At 50.3% G+C, this 20152-nt stretch overlaps 1 protein-coding gene across 2 annotated transcripts in view; it reads left to right on the top strand.

Annotated features, from left to right (window-relative positions):
* Positions 1 to 20152, top strand: part of DDX31 (DEAD-box helicase 31) — an 82806-nt gene that overhangs the window by 23293 nt on the left and 39361 nt on the right. For both annotated transcript variants that reach the window (XM_073555981.1, XM_073555980.1), the window contains exons 5-8: positions 8118 to 8188; positions 8589 to 8653; positions 9318 to 9362; positions 15322 to 15363. In XM_073555981.1, the coding sequence (XP_073412082.1) occupies positions 8118 to 8188; positions 8589 to 8653; positions 9318 to 9362; positions 15322 to 15363 (223 nt within the window). The remainder of the gene's footprint in view (positions 1 to 8117; positions 8189 to 8588; positions 8654 to 9317; positions 9363 to 15321; positions 15364 to 20152) is intronic.

Here is a 20152-nt window from a genome sequence, read left to right as displayed (position 1 = left end):
CGCCACAGAGCCTCCGCTCTGCAGCTTTGCAAAGCTGCAACCTGGTCTTCGGTTCACACGTTTGTGAAATTCTACAAGGTCCACACCTACGCTTCGGCGGACGCCAGCCTAGGTAGAAGGATCCTGCAGGCAGCGGTGGTGAGTCCACTGGCCTGATGGAAGTTTGTTTCCCACCCCAGGGACTGCTTTGGGACGTCCCATGGTCTGTGTCCCCCAATAAGGCGAACGAGAAAACAGGATTTTTGGGTTGCTTACCGTAAAATCTGTTTCTCGGAGCCTTCATTGGGGGACACAGCACCCTCCCATGTTCTACAACTCCTGTTCTTACTTTGGTTGATTGGTTACAGTTGCGTTGTTTGTTCTCTTTTCAATCTATTCTGTTACTTCTCCTACTGCTTTCTCACTAACTGAGGAATTCCCTGCCGGTCGGTGGGGTGTACACTGCGGAGGAGGAGCTAACCTTTTTTTGTGCATAGTGGCAGCCTCCTAGTGGCAGCAGCATACACCCATGGTCTCTGTGTCCCCCAATGAAGGCTCTGAGAAACAGATTTTACGGTAAGCAACCCAAAATTCCTGTTATTTGACCCATCTAAATATAATACTTATGTATGGCATAAGGACTTCAATGGCGTAGGGCAATGACGGCAGAGACATGCTTAGTGAAGCAAGTGATTTATATACAATTGTGCACAACAAACGTGGAAATACGTAACGGGTTCAGAGCACAGACATACAGCAGCACATAGCAAAAGGTTCAGCAAGGATGGTAAGTTATTAAGAGTCACTGAGTACGGAATATAACCGGGTATTGCAGGCAAAGTCCAGAGTATAACAAATGTCCAGCAGGATAATGTTCAGCGGGCACCGGGTAACAGCTACTAACCAGTATAGCAAACAGAAGTCCAGTTGTAGCGAGCCTCTGGTATGATGAGTCCGGTGGAGATCCAGTAAGGGGACCTTCAGTGGGCACAAACACTAACCGGGTACGGTAGCCAGAAGTCCAGCGGTATCCAGAGGTCCAGAGAGGTGAAGTCTCAAGCAGGAAGCAGGGTTGTTCCAGAGTCACAAGATCTGGGAGAGTGGCAGGGCAGGAACACACCAGGAATCAATATACTCAAGCGATTTGCTTGTGCTTAGGGGCGGGTTTTTATGCAGCTGGGGAGGAAGTGATGTAAACGAAAACTCCATCTTAACTAAGGGCAGCTAAGAGGAAGTGATGCGACAGGACCGAAAACTCCATCTTAACCAAGGGCAAAAGTTCATTCAAAACAGACCGGAAAGTCCTAGGATCCTGACAGTACATCCCTCCCGAAAAACGGCCTCAGGACGGAACAGGACCGGGCTTGTCCGGGTACCTCCGATGGAACTGAGCAATCTTCCTAGATGCGTTGATGTTGTCAACGGGTTCCCAGGAGTCGTCCTCGGGTGAATAGCCTTGCCAGCGAACCAGGTATTGCAGCCGTTGCCGATGGAGACGGGAGTCGAGAATGGCCTCAACGACAAATTCTTCTTGGCCATCTACCATCACCGGGGGAGGAGGTGGTACAACACGTCCCTGAAAGGTATTAGGAGTTACCGGTTTGAGCAGAGAAACATGAAAGACCGGGTGTACCTTCATAGTCCGTGGTAACTTCAGCCGACAGGCCACGGAGTTCACAATCCCGGAGATCCTGAATGGGCCGATGTATTTTTGCCCCAGCTTCTGTGAAGGGACACCAAGCTTCAGGTTTTTGGTGGACAACCAAACAGAGTCCCCTACCTGGTACGAGGGTGCCGGTCGCCTATGAGCGTCTGCCGAGTCCTTGTAACGTCGCTGAGCAGTTGTCAAGGTGTCTTTCAGGACCTCCTGAACTCGTTGCAACTCCGTCACCCTGTCTCCAACCGCGGGTATAGGGACTGCGACCGGTGACCTAGGCAGAATACTTTGATGGTAACCCAGGTTTGCAAAAAAGGGTGTTACCTTCGTGGAACTACTCTGGGTGTTGTTGTAGGAGAATTCTGCCAGAGGAAGGAGCTTCACCCAATCGTCCTGTAGATGGCTCACATAACATCTCAGGTATTGTTCCAGGGTCTGGTTGGTCCGTTCCGTCTGTCCATTCGTCTGAGGATGGTAGGCAGAAGATAGACACACATTAATTTGGAGTGCAGAACAAAACCCCTTCCAGAACCTAGAGGTGAATTGAACACCTCGGTCAGAGATGATCTGATCCGGGACCCCGTGTAAACGAAATACGTTCCGTACTACCAGGTCAACAGTCTCTGCGGCCGAGGGGAGGCCAGTACAGGGGATGAAATGGGCGGCTTTGGTCAACCGGTCTACCACTACAAGGATAGTAGTGCTGCCACTTGATGGAGGCAGATCCACAATAAAATCCATGGAGATGGACCCCCAGGGGCGAGACGGCACGGGTAAAGGCTGGAGGAGGCCTGTAGGAGCCATACGAGGGACCTTGCACCGGGCACAGATCACACATGATGTGACGTAGTCTTTCACGTCTTTCATACAGGTAGGCCACCAGAAGAACCGGGTCAAGAACTCCTGAGTTTTTTGTACCCCCCTATGTCCTGCCACCATGGAGTCATGAACCAATTTAAGGACTCGAAGTCTTACAGCCTCCGGGACATACAGGCGACGTTCTCGTAACCACACACCATTCCGAAGAACAAGTGCCACGTCGCTCGGGGGGGCAGCAAGGAATACATCCCCATCATAGGCCTGCTTGATGTCCTTCCATAAGTCCTGGTCCTGGATCACTCCGATGAAGTTGGAATCAGACAACACGGTTTGAGATGATGATGATGAAGGCACAGGGTCCGAGGTGTGGAGACGGGATAAGGCATCAGCCTTTCCGTTACGGGAACCTGGTCGATATGTGACAACAAAATTAAATTGATTAAGAAAAAGGCTCCACCTGGCTTGCCGTGGGAACAGACATCTGGCAGATTTCAGAAATTCCAGGTTGCGGTGATCTGTGAGTACCACCACTTGTTGTGCCACTCCCTGTAAGTGGTGCCGCCATTCTTTGAAAGCAGACACGATCGCCAGCAACTCCTTGTCTGCAACATCATAATTCCTCTCCGCAGGGGACAACCGTCGAGAAAAGAAAGCACATGGGTGCAGTAAAGCTTTGTCCCCAGTTCTCTGGGACAGAACTGCTCCCAGAGCATAATCGGAGGCATCGACTTCTACAAGGAACGGAAGTGAGGGGTCTGGGTGAATCAGAATTGGTGCTGATGTAAAACAAACCTTGAGATGGTCAAAAGCCTCCTGAGCCTGGACGGACCACACAAACCTCTGACCCTTCTTGGTTAATGCAGTAATAGGGCGGACAATTTCTGAGAAATTACGGATGAAACGCCTGTAGAAGTTGGCAAATCCGACGAATCGTTGCACCTCTTTGATGGTACCCGGTACCGGCCATTCCAGTATTGCTTTTATCTTGCTGGTTTCCATATTTAGACCCTGTGGAGAAATGACATACCCTAGAAATTGAATATTAGTACAGTGAAATTCACATTTCTCAAGCTTGATGTACAGGCGGTTATCACGTAGGCGAGCAAGGACCGTCTTGACATGCTCTTGATGTTCCTGTAAAGAATTAGAATAAATCAAAATATCGTCCAGGTAGATGACCATGAACTGGTCCATAATGTCCCTGAATATATCGTTCACCAAGTGTTGGAATGTTGCGGGGGCGTTGCAAAGGCCGAAGGGCATGACTAAATACTCAAAATGTCCGTATCTACACCTGAATGCTGTCTTCCATTCGTCCCCTGGACGGATACGGAGCAGGTTATACGCCCCTCGGAGATCTAACTTGGTGAAATTTGTAGCCTGTTGGACCCTTTCTAATAATTTGGGGATCAGGGGCAATGGGTACCGGTTCCGGATGGTGATCTTGTTGAGCTCCCGGTAATCTATGCAAGGGCGCAGAGTTCCGTCCTTCTTTACAAAGAAGATGGGTGCCCCTGCGGGTGAGGTAGAGGGACGAATGAAACCCTTGGCAAGATTCTCATCAATATATTCTTTTAGGGCGTGTAGTTCAGGGGCCGCCAACGGGTACACATGTCCAAACGGTATCTCCGCTCCGGGTAATAAGTCTATAGGACAATCGTAAGGTCTATGTGGGGGGAGCTGATCAGCATTCTGTTTATTGCAGATGTCGAGAAAGTCATGATAGACCGGGGGCAGAACGGGTACCTGTACATTGTCCTCCATAGCATGCGTTGTTGGAGCCGGTTCAGTTGGTTTTACGGCAGGCGCAGTCTGGGATGGGAAGGAAATCTCTTTTGTCTCCCAGTTGATGACTGGATTGGTAGCCCGAAGCCAGGGGATTCCTAAAATGACTGAAAAATGTGGAGATGAAATTAACATAAAGACAAGGGTCTGCTGCTGACCTGGTTTGATCATACATTCGAGGGGTACAGTCTCTTTATCCACGGGTCCGGAAGTCAATGGGGACCCGTCCACGGTTTCCATGGTAACTGGTGATGCTCTCTGTTGAGACGGGATACCGTGTTTCCTAGCAAAAGAGAGATCCATGAAATTGCCCCCAGCCCCAGAGTCAATCATTGCAGCCGTAGGAATTAGCTGTTTCTTCCATTTTATTTGTATATGGAGCGAGCAGTGGGTGGATCTCCCTTCAGAGTCCTTAGCTGCAGTGGATAATACTGTGGAGGGAAATACCGCATCCAGGTGGGAACTAGCTTCGGAGGCTTCGGATTCTATGTCGGTATTATCATATTCGGCTACAGCCGCCAAGATCTTATTGGAACGTTTAGGACGCCTTGGACAGTCAATAAGGAAATGGTCTGATTTGCCGCAATAAAAACATAGCCGTTCACGGAGCCGATGTTCGTGGCGTTCCTGGTTCTCTCGGTTTTGTACAGAGTCCACTTGCATGGGAACCTCCGCAGGCTCTCGTGGTGTCTTAGGAACAGGTTCCCTGGTAGGTGACGGAAAGTCAGGTACCCGGTTAAGTGCTGCCCATCTTTCCTGTCTGCGCTCTGTTAAACGGGTATCAATGCGCACACAGTGTTGAAGGAACAGGTCAAGATCATCGGGTGATTCGGCACGGGCTAACTCGTCCTTGATGGCACCGGACAGTCCCTCTCTAAATACCGACAACAACGCATTGTTACCCCAGTCAGTGTCCACCACCAGTCTTTTGAAGTCGGTGACATATTCAATCACAGGCCGCTTGCCTTGCCGTAAAGAAAGGAGAGCCGTTTCAGCAGTATTACGGCGGTTCGGATCGTCGAACATCAGTGCCATAGCTGTTAGAAAATCCTCTAAGCAGTTCAACCGCACGTCCCTGGTCTCAATCATCGGGTTAGCCCAGGCCAGGGCACGTGAAGTCAGCAGCATGATTATGCATAATACTTTAGATCGATCCGATCGGTAATAGTCAGTATTCACATCAAAGAATAGCATGCACTGATTAATGAAGCCACGGAACTGACTGCGCTCACCATTAAAGCGGAAGGGAGGTAATTTAGGCATACTGGGAGCAAATCCGGGCGAGGTACGGTCGGCCACCTGAGCCTCCACCTTGCCTTGTAGCTCCTGCATAGCTGTACCCAGGAACTGGTGGTCATGATTCAGCCGTCCCTCGATATCTCCAAGCCTGGCGTGCACAGCATCCATGTCCTGCTGTAAGGAGTGGATCATGGAGTATAGCTGATCTAATCGTGCCTCTGACATTGCCCCAGCGAAGTCCTCTAAAAATGGCTTGAGTATAATATAATACTTATGTATGGTATAAGGACTTCAATGGCGTAGGGCAATGACGGCAGAGACACGCTTAGTGAAGCAAGTGATTTATATACAATTGTGCACAACAAACGTGGAAATACGTAACGGGTTCAGAGCACAGACATACAGCAGCACATAGCAAAAGGTTCAGCAAGGATGGTAAGTTATTAAGAGTCACTGAGTACGGAATATAACCGGGTATTGCAGGCAAAGTCCAGAGTATAACAAATGTCCAGCAGGATAATGTTCAGCGGGCACCGGGTAACAGCTACTAACCAGTATAGCAAACAGAAGTCCAGTTGTAGCGAGCCTCTGGTATGATGAGTCCGGTGGAGATCCAGTAAGGGGACCTTCAGTGGGCACAAACACTAACCGGGTACGGTAGCCAGAAGTCCAGCGGTATCCAGAGGTCCAGAGAGGTGAAGTCTCAAGCAGGAAGCAGGGTTGTTCCAGAGTCACAAGATCTGGGAGAGTGGCAGGGCAGGAGCACACCAGGAATCAATATACTCAAGCGATTTGCTTGTGCTTAGGGGCGGGTTTTTATGCAGCTGGGGAGGAAGTGATGTAAACGAAAACTCCATCTTAACTAAGGGCAGCTAAGAGGAAGTGATGCGACAGGACCGAAAACTCCATCTTAACCAAGGGCAAAAGTTCATTCAAAACAGACCGGAAAGTCCTAGGATCCTGACACTAAACTTAATATGGGTGTACAGGTTCTACACTGCTGAGGAGAGTGATACCTCATATCAGATGTATTGTTGCTGAGAAATCATCTTTTATCACTTTACATGAATGACCTTTTGCAGGCTCTGGGGAGGATGCTGCCTGGAAGATAACTCTGCCTCCAGAGATTATTATACATGAAGAAGAGTTACCAGTGTGATATGTAATGGCAACTCTGCCCTCCTGATCTCCCTGCAGTGTTGTGTGTGAGATTATAACGGAGTATCAGACACACCTGCAGGTTCCACTCAGCTTCCATCTCACAGGCAGACAGGGCTGTAATATTGTTACAATACAGCAGAGCTCCGAGAGCCACAAAAATGTTTGCAAGAAGACAAGTTTCATTTCTCCTGTTCTGTGTTAGAGACTTGTCTCACACTGGTAACTCTCCTTCATATATAAATATCAACGATTTAGATGAAGGAATTGAGGGTAAACTGATTAAATTTGCTGATGACACAAAGCTAGGAGAGATAGCTAATGCTAGAGAAGAGAGAGAGAGGATTCAAAAAGATATAAATAAACTGGAGAAGTGGGCAGCAACTAACAGAATGGTTTTTAACAGGGAGAAATGCAAAGTACTACATCTGGGCAATAAAAATGAAAAAAGCATGTACAGAATGGGAGGAATAGGGCTAAGCAACAGCACATGTGAAAAAGACTTGGGTATACTAATAGATCACAGACTGAATATGAGTCAGCAGTGTGATGCAGCAGCAAAAAAGGCAAATGCAATTCTAGGATGTATTAACAGAAGCATACAGTCTAGATCACGTGAAGTCATTATTTCCCTCTACTCCTCTCTGGTCAGACCTCATCTGGAATACTGTGTCCAGTTTTGGGCACCACATTTTAAAAAAGACATCAACAAACTGGAGCAAGTTCAGAAAAGAGTAACCAGAATGGTGACCGGTCTGCAAACCCTGTCTTATGAGGAAAGGTTGGGACCGGTCACCATTTGGGATTGTTTAGTTTGCAAAAGAGGAGACTTAATAGCTGTCTACAAATATCTAAAGGGCTGTCACATTGTAGAAGGATCAACTTTATTCTCATTTGCACAAGGAAAGACTAGAAGCAATGGGATGAAACTGAATGGGAGGAGACACAGATTAGATATTAGAAAAAACTTTTTGACAGAGTGATCAATGAGTGGAACAGGCTGCCACGAGAAGTGGTGCGTTCTCCTTCAATGGGAGTCTTCAAACAGAGGCTGGACAGACATCTGACTGGGATGATTTAGCGAATCCTGCTTTGAGCAGGGGGTTGGACCAGATGGCCCAGGAGGTCCCTTCCAACTCTACAATTCTATGATTCTATCTCTGGAGGCAGAGTTATCTCCAGGCAGCGTCCTCCCCATTTACAAATAACAAAAACATGGATTTTTCTGGAATAAGACATCAGATCGCAGATATCAAGGTATCATGTTATTCAGCTTTCTATGACCTACAAGCTCATATAGACAGTTTAGGAGAGTTGATCTTACGGACAGATTCCCTTTAAATGATTTGTCCCGCCATGATGCACGCAGCAGGACTTAGTTTAAATAGTCATATTAACGTACAAAAGATGGAACAGACATTGCAGACCATCACTGACGATCACTCTTGTGTTTTATTTATTTATTTTTTGTTCACGGCAGCGTCCAGAAAATGACAATTCCAGCCCTCCTATCTGGAAGAGATACAATGGTTCGGTCACAGACTGGGTCTGGTAGGTTTGGATTAGTCCATTTTCTTATAGGGGGAGTTAAGAGAATGGAAGGACACGTGGCCTTATGAATGGTGGGAGTTTCAGGTCTGCAATGTTCAAAAGTGTATCAATAACTTGCATTTTTCACTATTTTTGCTTGTTGTCAGTGCAGAGAAATGTTTAATTTTTTTCTTGCCTGGAAATCTTGGTCATGTGCTGCTCTCGTAACATTTGGTAACCAGAACTGAGTTCAAGGCTTAATGCTGGAAATGTGTCCATTCCCTGACAGCAAGCAGAGATATTTAAAGCATTGATATACATAGTATATTAGAAAACAGCAAGACGTTTCCTGACTTTTATTATCGTGAATGATTGTGGTATCCAAGCGGAGTCATTGATATAGACTTTTTGTCTTGCACAGGTAAAACTTTGGCTTATGGCGTTCCCCTAGTGCAAGCACTTCAGGAAGTCGCCCCAAAAATCCAGGTGACGATCGCTTTATTTAAATTTTGTAACCTACTAAGGCAGTGGTCTCCAACCTTTCTGACCTTGAGAGCCACATTCAGCTTAGACAGTGGGTCGCAAGCCACATTCAGCACTGAGAGAGGGGCGCGAGCAACATCCAGCTCCCATCTCCTTCAAAGTAGTGTCAACCAAAGCCCCCATTACAGGTATAATGATAACCAAAGCTTTTCCACATAAATCACTCTAAAGCAGTACACTGAGATCCAGGGGTTCCCACAATACCCTCATTCAGTATTCTCCCATCGAGGACTCCCAACACACTGTCACATCCAGCTTTGAGCACCTCCTCTAACAGGTAGTACCATACCTAAAACATCTCTAAACCCCTAAGATCAGTAAATGTGTATCCAGATCTGCTCTTCTGTGCAGGGCTATTCACAAAATTCACCATTGTGAGATTTGCTATTCATACCTGTTTGCTAGACCTGGAGATAGTACACCATGCTAGCAGACAGTCGCGAGCCGCTCCCAAGCTATAGATTGGGGACCCCTTTACTAAGATTTAGTAGTTTGTTGCTAAATAACAATTTGACCATGCTGAGAGTTGTAGTTCCACATCTACAGGCTGAAGAGCGCGACACATGTCCATAGTTGAATAACTACTATACAATCTCCTTTCCAACAGCGAAGCAACGGCCCTTACGCCCTTATATTGGTGCCGACGAGAGAGGTAAGAGGCCATAGATAGTAATAATCTACATGATGTAATGCTGCGCATATTTCTCGGTCGCCTTATTGGGGGACACAGAGACCATGGGTGTATGCTGCTGCCACTAGGAGGCTGACACTATGCACAAAAAAAGGTTAGCTCCTCCTCCGCAGTGTACACCCCACCGACCGGCAGGGAATTCCTCAGTTTTAGCTTAGTGTCAGTAGGAGGTGGACACGGGTCTTTAATTAGACCCATATCTACCTCGATGTGCGTCGTTCCTTTTCAGGTTTCCGGAGGGATACAGAGTGAATAGTCACATCTGTAGTCCCACAAAGAGACTGAGTACGGCGTGTACTGCCACCCCGTATCCTCATAGCTCTCCGTGCGGACCAGTAACTCAGCGCAGATGCGCGCCAGCGACGGATGGTCCTTGCCAAACGCCTCCCACCCACCAGAGCCTGTCGGTCGGAAGAGGTGAAGACACGGGAAAGATTAACAGACAGCGTTGGATAAAGAAGGTACCGTTATTGGAGCAGAGGCGCGGCGCACGGAGCAAACCACCGCAGGGATACATTGGAGCGGCACCAAGGCAGCGCTGCAGGATGCGGCCCGCGCCTTCGACGGTCGCCGCATTTCACCTAGGCCCCGACTGCGGTGCGGGCCTTGTCTCGCCCCCGCTTGTATTCATCGGGGGATTCATCTTCCGGCGCGGTTCTGGCGGCATCTTCCTTGTGTGTGGCTGCTGCAGCGTTGCGGCACTTCCGCGCCGCCCATTGCTGACAGGCGGCCGCCGTCTCTAATTTAGTCCCCGGCTTCATTTTAGGCCTTCGCGGCCACGCCCCCCGCCCACTCATAGGCCGGCTGCGCTCCCGCCCGTTCCTAGGCCCTCCCACCGCCTCTCGTGGCCTGTGGCTGGGTAAGGGGGGCGGTTTCCTTTAGTTCAGTTGGCTAACTCCGCCCTTCTTCTTGGCCCTCCTGAACCGCGTTTTTTCCTCCACCTCAGGCTGCCGCCATCTTTGCAGCCTGTCAGCCGTAGACGATAGACGGATGTCAGCTATCCCCTGCTGGGGTCCTGCAATTCTCACAAGCCTGGTACAGCGCTTTGGGGGACACCGGACCGTGAGTAGTTCTGCAACTGCAGACTAACACCCTCCTCTGCCTTTCTGTCCCCCAACCTTCCGGCTTTTCTTCAGGGTCTTTCTGTTCCTTCTTTATGTCTAACTCTAAGTCTGAGCGTAGCCGGCCGCACGGGCACTCTAGTCCAGTTCGTTGCATGCCCCTCTTGCAATCGCAAACTTCCCTGACCCCGTTCAGGAGCCATCTATTGTGCCACGTGAAAGCGAATTCCCCATCCCTGGCTGGGCCTCGTCTCTTTCACAATCTGTGGCAGACCTCACCAGAGTGTCTCAGTCCCTAGTGGCCGTTCTTGATAGGTTGCCCCTGGACACTTCTGCAGGGTCCAGCAGGTCGCAAGACATTCCATCTGAGCCAGCCAGCAGAAGCCGCAAAAGACCCAGGCAGGATCTCCGGCCGGAATCCTCTCCTGGCCTCACATCCCCACATAGTCCTTCCCAGCAGTCGCCCTCCCGTGCCTCCTCACCCGAGTCAGGTGAAGCGTTTTTAGAGCTGGATTCGGACCAGGACGCGGACATGAAGGTTACAGTACAGAACCTCATTGCTGCGATTCACCACACCTTCGAAATCTCAGAGTCCCCTGCGAAATCCTCAGATCAGGAGGTTTCGTTCAGACGGGCAGAAACACCATCCAGGGTCTTCGCCTCCCACTCTGAGTTTGGCAAGACTCTTACCAGGGAAAGAGAAAATCCGACCAGGCGCTTTCAAAGAGGGAAGCGCCTCGGCGTGCTGTATCCGTTTGCCAAAGAGCTCACCGATAACTGGTCTGCTTCCCCCTTGGTAGACGCACCAGTGTCCAGACTGTCTAACAACACGGTCCTCCCGATTTCAGGTGTGACGTCGTTACAAGATTCTAATGATAGAATTATAGAATCTTTAGCAAAGTCAGCATTTGAAGTGGCTGCAGCGGTGCTAAGCCCAGCCTTCACTTCACTTGGGTAGCGAAGGCCATAGCCACTTGGGCAGAGGATCTCCGCAAGGGCATCCTAGATGAGGCCCAACCAGGGCATATGGCTGATCAGGCCAACCAGATCTCCCATGCAGGGGATTATCTACTCTCTGCCTCCTTGGATGCCGCGTCCTGCGCAGTTCAGGCGTCAAGCAACATGGTGGCAGTGCGACGTACAATTTGGCTCAAAGCTTGGCAGGCGGATTTCTCTTCAAGGAAGTCCCTTTCCAATCTGCCTTTTCAGGGAGCGCGGCTCTACGGATCCCAGCTGGACCAGATTATTAAGGACGCCACTGGGGGCACGAGTTCCCCCCTCCATCAGTCCAAGCCTCGCAGACCTCCGCTAAGACGTCAGTCTCGGCCCTTTCGGTCTTTCCGCCGCTTCAATACGGCAGAGAACTTCTCTAACCAACAGAGACCGCAGGCATGCCAGGATAGGAAGAAGGTGCCTTTCAGACCCACTCCTTCCTGGCGATCTCACTCCTCCCAGGTCAGATCCTCCAGGTCCAGATCTGGACGGTCCACATCAGCATGTCTATCAACGGACCCCCGGGGGTCCTTCCCAATTAGGAGGTCGACTCCTTTTCTTCAGAGACGTCTGGCTTGCCTCAGTAGAGGACACTTGGGTCAGGGAAGTTGTATCATCAGGATACAAGATAGTTAGTTTCTTGTCCCCCGGGATCGTTTTTTCGAGTCCCGACCTCCAAAGGATCCTGCCTTAGTTCTGGGGTTCTTTGCGTCCATCGCTTTTCTCCTCAATTCCGGAGTGATTGTTCCCGTTCCCGAATCAGAACGTTTCACAGGATTTTATTCAAACCTGTTTGTGGTACCGAAAGAAGGCGGGACAGTTCGCCCATCTTGGGCCTCAAGTTACTCAACTAGAGAGTCCGACTGCGTCACTTCCGAATGGAGTCTCTTCGGTCGGTAATCGCTTCCATGGAGATGCAGGAGTTCATGTGTTCAATAGACATTCAAGATGCCTATCTACATGTTCCCATATTCATCGGGCATCAGAAGTTCCTGCGTTGCGCGATTCGCCAGGAACATTACCAGTTCGTTGCACTGGCGTTCGGTCTCGCCACCGCACCCAGAGTATTTACAAAGATCATGGCGGCATTGATGGCCTTGTTGAGAATCAGAGGTCTCCTTCTCTTTCCGTACCTCGACGACATTCTGATCAAAGCTCCATCCTTTCATCAAGCTCGCCAAAGTCTTACCATCGTCCTCGACACCCTGTCCAATTTCGGGTGGCTCGTCTACAGGAAGAAGCCCTGTCTTGTCCCGACACAACGTCTTGTGTTTCTGGGTCTATTGTTCGACACTCGGCAATCGAGGGTTTTTATCCCACAAGAGAAAATTGGCTCTCTGCAGCGGGATGTACGATTGTTGCAGATCATACGACTTCCATCTCTTCGAACAACCATGAAAGTCCTGGGAAAGATGGTGGCGGCGACAAAGGCGGTTCCCTTTGCCCAATTTCACTCCAGACCTCTCCAACACGCCATCCTGTCTCGGGGGAACAGGTCTGTCCTTTCCCTGGATCACCCATTTCGACTTTCATACCGGGTCAAGCGGTCACTCAACTGGTGGTTGACGTCACCTCTCATCCTCTTGGGTCGGTCTTTTCTTCCCATTCACTGGCAGATTGTAACAACGGATGCCAGCCTCCTCAGCTGGGGTGCAGTGTTCCGCAATCACACTGTTCAGGGTCGATGGTCGACTCAGGAATCAGCTCTGTCAATCAACGTCCTAGAGATACGAGCGATCCATCTGGCTCCCGTCCACTGGAAGTGGCTCCTCGGGCCTGCCTGTCTGGATTCAGACAGAAAATGCCACAGCGGTGGCATATGTCAACCGCCAAGGAGGGACACGGAGTGTCTCAGCCCTGGCAGAAGTGTCCAAGATTCTTCATTGGGCAGAGATTTCCGTTCCGACAATTTCCGCGGTACACATTCCCGGTGTAGACAACTGGGCCGCCGATTTTCTCAGCCGCGAGGGTCTCACGGCGGGAGAGTGGTCCCTACATCCGGAGGTGTTTCATCTGCTTTGCCGTCGATGGGGAACCCCGGATGTAGACCTGCTGGTGTCTCGCCTCAACAGGAAAGTCCCACAGTTTGGTTCCAGGTCTCGAGACCCTCTGGCAGTGGGCGCCGACGCTCTGGCCGTTCCTTGGTCGCAGTTCGAACTCCCTATCTGTTCCCTCCCCTGCCTCTTCTTCCCAAGCTGTTGAAGATCAAAGCAGAAGGAATTCCAGTCATTTTCATCGCCGAATTGGCCCAGAAGGTCTTGGTTCGCGGACGCCCCCTGGAAGCTTCCAGACAGGGCAGATCTGCTGTCTCAAGGCACGATTTGCCACTCCAATCCTCGGCCGCTCACTTTAATGGCGTGGCTGTTGAGACCAAGGATTTGAAACGGGCAGGATTCTCCGATCAAGTAATTCATACCATGATCCGAGCCAGAAAGCCATCATCTTCCAAAGTTTATTACTGTACTTGGAAGACCTATTTCACTTGGTGTGAGGCCAATGTCATCGCGCCCATGTGTTTTTCGCTCCCTTCTGTTCTGGCGTTTCTTCAGGCAGGGCTGGATGCGGGGCTTGCCCTCAGTTCTTTGAAGGGTCAAGTTTCGGCGCTGTTCATTTTATTTCAGAAGACGGCCTCCCGCCCTCAGGTCAAAACCTTTCTTCAGGGCATGGCTCACACGGCTCCTCCGTACCGAGCGCCTGTGGATCCATGGGATCTTAATCTGGTTCTTGAGGTTCTGCAAGGTCCTCCTTTTGAACCTCTCAGGGATGTTTCCCTTTCTCTCCTTTCTTGGAAGGTAGCTTTTCTGGTGGCCATCACTTCCATCCGGCGCCTGTCGGAATTGGTGGCTTTCTTGCCGCTCTCCTTATTTGGTACTTCACCAGGATGAGGTAGTTCTGCGTCTTCCGCCCTCTTTCCTTCCGAAGGTGGTGTCCTCTTTTCACCTCAATGAGGATATTGTTCTGCCGTCCTTCTGTCCGAGTCCAACTCATTCTCGGGAGCGGTCCTTGAACAAGCTGGATCTGGTCAGGGCGATGAGAGTCTATCTAGCTAGGACAACTTCCTTGCGAAAGACAGAGTCTTTTCATCATTCCAGATGGGGCGCAGAAAGGTCACCCAGCTTCAAAGGCCACTATTGCTCGCTGGATCAGATCGGCAATTTTGGAGGCCTACCGGGTTAAGCATCGAGTGGCTCCTCCAGGGATCACAGCGCACTCTACCCGGGCAGTGGGTGCCTCCTAGGCGGTACGCCACAGAGCTTCCGCGCTGTAGCTTTGCAAAGCTGCAACCTTGTCTTCGGTTCACATGTTTGTGAAATTCTACTAAGTCCACACCTACGCTTCGGCGGATGCCAGCCTAGGTAGAAGGATTCTGCAGGCTGCGGTGGTGAGTCCGCTGGCCTGATGGAAGCTTGTTTTCCCACCCCAGGGACTGCTTTGGGACGTCCCATGGTCTCTGTGTCCCCCAATAAGGCGACCGAGAAAACAGGATTTTTGGGTTGCTTACCGTAAAATCTGTTTCTCGTAGCCTTCATTGGGGGACACAGCACCCTCCCATGTTCTACAACTCCTGTTCTTACTTTGGTTGGTTACAGTTGCGTTGTTTGTTCTCTTTTCAATCTATTCTGTTGCTTCTCCTACTGCTTTCTCACTAACTGAGGAATTCCCTGCCGGTCGGTGGGGTGTACACTGCAGAGGAGGAGCTAACCTTTTTTTGTGCATAGTGTCAACCTCCTAGTGGCAGCAGCATACACCCATGGTCTCTGTGTCCCCCAATGAAGGCTATGAGAAACAGATTTTACGGTAAGCAACCCAAAAATCCTGTTTTTCGTATCATCACTGTTTCACTTTCTGCTTCTTTCTCTTCACAGTTGGCACTACAGAGTTTCACCATCATTCAGAAGCTGCTGAAGGTAATAACTCCACAGCCAGATATATAGGAGGGCGACAGCAATATCCCAGAGTGAGCAAAGTATAGAAATGATCTCAGGTCCCTCTATACATACATTACATTGCTTATCCTGTATTATACTCCAGAGCTGCACTCACTATTCTGCTGGTGCAGTCACTGTACATAAATTACTTATTCTGTACTGATCCTGAGTTATATCATGTACTAGCTGAAGAGCCCGGCGGTGCCCGGGCATAGTAACTAACTGTGGTTAGTTATAGCAAATTATAATTGTCCTCCATCCCATAGTCCCGTGCCCATATACCCATCACACATCCTCCATCCCATAGTCCCATGCCCATATACCCATCATACATATCCTCCATCCCATAGTCCCGTGCCCATATACCCATCATGCATATCCGCCATCCCATAGTCCCGTGCCCATATACCCATCATACATATCCGCCATCCCATAGTCCCGTTCCCATATACCCATCATACATATCCTCCATCCCATAGTCCTGTCCCCATATACCCATCACACATCCTCCATCCCATAGTCCAGTGCCCATATACCCATCACACATCCTCCATCCCATAGTCAACCATTATGACATCATAATGAGCGGCAGGGCTTGCAACCTATGATGACGTCAGCGTTGCCATGGCATCCATTATGACATCATGAGGGGCGGGGCTTGATACACACACACACACACTTTTTCCCCATTATGTAGATGGGGGCAAAATTGTTTGGTGAATTGGAACGCGCGGGGTTAAAATTTCACCTCACAACATAGCCTAGGACACTCTCGGGGTCCAGACGTGTGACTGTGCCAAATTTTGTGCCTGTAGCTGCGACGGTGCGGATGCCAATCCCGGACATATACACATACTTACATATGTATTTTTAACCCCGCGCGTTCCAATTCACCAAACAATTTTGCTCCTATCTACATAATGGGGAAAGGGATTTTGGGTTCTTACCGTAAAATCTCTTTCTTGGAGCCTTCATTGGGGGACACAGATTACCATGGGTGTATGCTGCTGCTGCTAGGAGGCTGACACTATGCAAAACAAGAAATTTAGCTCCTCCCCGGCAGTATACACCCACCGACAGGCACGAAGTACCTCAGTTGGTAAGAAAGCAGTAGGAGAAGCAACAAAAAAACTATCAACATATGTACCAACCCAACAAGGGACTCGAAGACCCAACACGGTTCAACTTAAACAGGGAGGGTGCTGTGTCCCCCAATGAAGGCTTCAAGAAAGAGATTTTACCGTAAGAACCCAAAATCCCTCTTTCTTTATCGCCTTATTGGGGGACACAGATTACCATGGGAAGTTCCAAAGCAGTCCCGAGGGTGGGAACAGCCATAAAGGAACGAAAGAAGGAAGGGCTTAGGTCGGTCGATGTGCAACCTCCGCCTGTAGAACCTTCCTACCAAGAGCTGCATCAGACGAGGCCTGGGTATGAACCCTGTAGAACCTCGCAAAGGTGTGCAAAGATGACCAGGCCACGGCTCTGCAAAGTTGTAAGGCCGAAGCCTGGTGTCGCACAGCCCAAGAAGCCCCTACAGCCAGGGTGGAGTGGGCTCTCACTCCCGGAGGGGGCCGTTTTTCCTGAAGTCGGTAGGCTTCCAGAATGGTAGAACGTATCCAGCGAGCAATTGTGGATTTGGATGCCGGAAGCCCTTTCCGGCGACCTTCAGAGATGACAAGTAGGGAATCGCATTGGCAAAAAGAAGCAGTCCTGGCAAGGTAGACACGCAAGACTCTCACTAGATCCAGTTTGTGGAGCGACTTTTCCAGAGGATGAGCAGGCGCAGGACAAAACGAGGGAAGAACGATATCCTCGTTAATGTGAAACGGGGATACCACTTTTGGAAGGAGGGAAGGAACCGGCCTGAGAACGACCTTATCCTGGTGGAGGATTAGGTATGGGCAACGACAGGATAAAGCCGCCAGCTCAGAAACTCTCCTGATGGATGTAATGGCGATTAGGAAAGCCACCTTCCATGAGAGAAGGGACAGAGGAATGTCCTGGATAGGTTTGAACGGCGCCTTTTGGAGAACGCCAAGAACGAGATTGAGATCCCACGGATCTATCGGAGAATGATGGGGAGGGGCCACATGGGCGACTCCTTCGAGAAAAGTCTTCACCTGCGGTAAGGAGGCCAGATCCTTCTGGAAGAGGATCGCCAGAGCAGATACCTGGCCCTTGAGGGTACTGAGGGACAGGCCCGCATCCAAACCGGACTGGAGAAAGCCAAGTATAGATGGAATGGAGAGCGACAACGGAAAAACATCGTTATCATCGCACCAACGGAAAAAATCCTTCCAGTACCTATGGTAAATGCGGGAGGAGGCTGGCTTCCTAGCTCTGATCATGGTTTGAATTACCCGGCTGGAAAACCCTGATTCTCTCAGAATCGCGGCCTCAACGGCCATGCCGTTAAGCTCAGAGACTGAGAATTCTGGTGGTAAAGGGGGCCTTGTGAGAGAAGGTCTGGAAGCCTCCAGGGGACGTCCGCGAGCATGTTCACCAACTCCGCGTACCAAGGTTATCTTGGCCAGTCTGGAGCCACCAGAATTAATGGGATGCCCTCTGATTTTATCTTTTTGACCACCCTTGGGATCAGGGCAAGGGGAGGAAACAGGTAAGGCAGTTGGAACTGGGACCACGGGATTACCAGGGCGTCGCAACCGACGGCTAGAGGATCCCTGGACCTGGCTACAAAGTGAGGAACTTTGTTGTTCATCCGAGATGCCATGAGATCGACGTCCGGGGTGCCCCGATGCTGGCATATCTAATTGAAGACTTTGGGATGAAGGGACCATTCGGCTGACGCTAGACCCTGGCGACTAAAGAAGTCGGCTGCCCAATTTTCCACCCCTGGAATGTGAACGGCGGAGATCGCTGGAACGTGACGCTCTGCCCAACGCTGAATGTTTGCCACTTCTGACATTACCTGCCTGCTGTGAATACCGCCCTGGTGGTTTATGTACGCCACGGCCGTGGCATTGTCTGATTGAATGTGGACTGGTTTGCCTACGAGGAGAGGCTGCCAACGAAGGAGAGCAAGGAAGATTGCTCTGATCTCCAGAAGGTTGATGGGAAGAAGAGTCTCCTGGGCGTTCCAGCGCCCTAGTGCCGTTTTCCGATGGAAAACCGCCCCCCATCCTAGGAGACTGGCATCCGTGGTGATGACCTGCCACTTAGGCGGAAGAAAGTACCTTCCCTGGAGAACTTGACGCTGGCAATGTCCACCAAGTCAGCGATTGTCTGACTCTGAGCGGAAGGAGAATGGGACGGTCCAGAGAAAATGAAGTCTTGTCCCAGACTGAAAGAAGGAACAGCTGGAGAGAGCGAGTGTGAAATTGTGCGAAAGGCACTGCTTCCATGGAAGCTATCATCTTCCCCAGGACCCTCATGCAGGACCGAAGGGGAATGGTCCTCGAGCGTTTTAGGGATCGGATCCCCTTGCAAAGGGCTGAAAATTTTTCCTTTGGTAGAAACACCCGGGCTAGATTTGTGTCGAATTCCATGCCCAAAAAGGTCAGACGCTGGGTAGGGTGAAGGATGGACTTCTCTTTCTTGACTTTCCATCTGAGGCGGCTGAGAGCATCCAGGGTTATCTGAAGACTTTGAAGACAGTCTTGGCGAGACGAGCCCTTGATCAGGAGATCGTCCAGATAAGGAATGATGAGAATCCCCCTAGATCGAAGGATGGCCATGACTGTCGATATCACCTTTGTAAAGACCCGGGGAGCGGAGGCTAGGCCGAAGGGAAGGGCCGTGAACTGATAGTGATTGTCCTGAATCGCAAAGCGGAGATCTCTGATGTTGCAAACAAATAGGGATGTGGAGGTAGGCATCCTGTATGTCCACAGAACTCTCCGGGTTCCATCGAGGCTATTACCGAGCGCAGGGACTCCATTTTGAAGTGGAGGATCCTCACGTGGCGGTTGAGCAACTTGAGGTCCAAAATTGGACAAAGGGAGCCATCTTTTTTCGGGACTACGAAGAGATTCGAGTAGAACCCTGAAAACCGTTAGTTTGAAGGAACGGGAACGATAACCCTGGCGGAAAGAAGGTAGGAGACGGCCTGAAGGAACCCTGGAGTCTGTGACCGCTGTCTTGGGGGTCGAGACAGGAAGAATCGACAGTTTGGGGGGGAAGAAAATTCGATTTTTGTAGCCGGATGTGGTGATTTCCCTGACCCAAGTGTCGTCGACGACAGACAGCCATGCGTCTCTGAAAGAGGAAAGTCTGCCTCCCACCCTGGAAGAAATTCCAGGTGGGGGTGACCCGTCACTTAGAAGAAAATCTGCCGGACCGGGAGCCTGAAGACCTGGAGGGTTGACCTCTTGCCCTCCAGCGGGGGGCGGGCTTATATGGTTTTCTCCGGTCTCTGGAAGCAGAGGGCCGGTCCTGCTGGGATGAACCTTCCGTGGAAGAGAAGGGGCGAAAGGACCTAAACGGCCGAGAGGCTTTTCTGTTGAAAAACCTTCTAGGCCGGGACTGAGGAAGTGAGGTACTTTTACCACCAGTGGCATCTGAAATTATCTGATCCAGCTTGGCGCCAAAGAGCCTAGAGCCTTGAAATGCCACGTTGGTGAGCGACTTCTTAGAAGTGGTGTCCGCACTCCACGACTTCAACCAAAGGATGCGTCGTATGGCTACTATGTTGCTGTTAGCCCTTGCTACGCACCCGGACGCATCGAACGATGCGGCCAAAAGATATTTACCCGCATGATTAATTTGGTTCGCTAGGTCTGCTAGCTCGTCCTGCGGAGCGGCCGCT

The sequence above is a fragment of the Dendrobates tinctorius genome, unplaced genomic scaffold, assembly GCF_039654945.1.
Source record: "Dendrobates tinctorius isolate UK_male_01 unplaced genomic scaffold, ASM3965494v1 ptg000231l, whole genome shotgun sequence".
In the NCBI taxonomy this organism is placed as follows: domain Eukaryota; kingdom Metazoa; phylum Chordata; class Amphibia; order Anura; family Dendrobatidae; genus Dendrobates; species Dendrobates tinctorius.
Note: the sequence above shows the minus strand (reverse complement) of the source record. Positions and strands in the feature narration are given on the sequence as shown.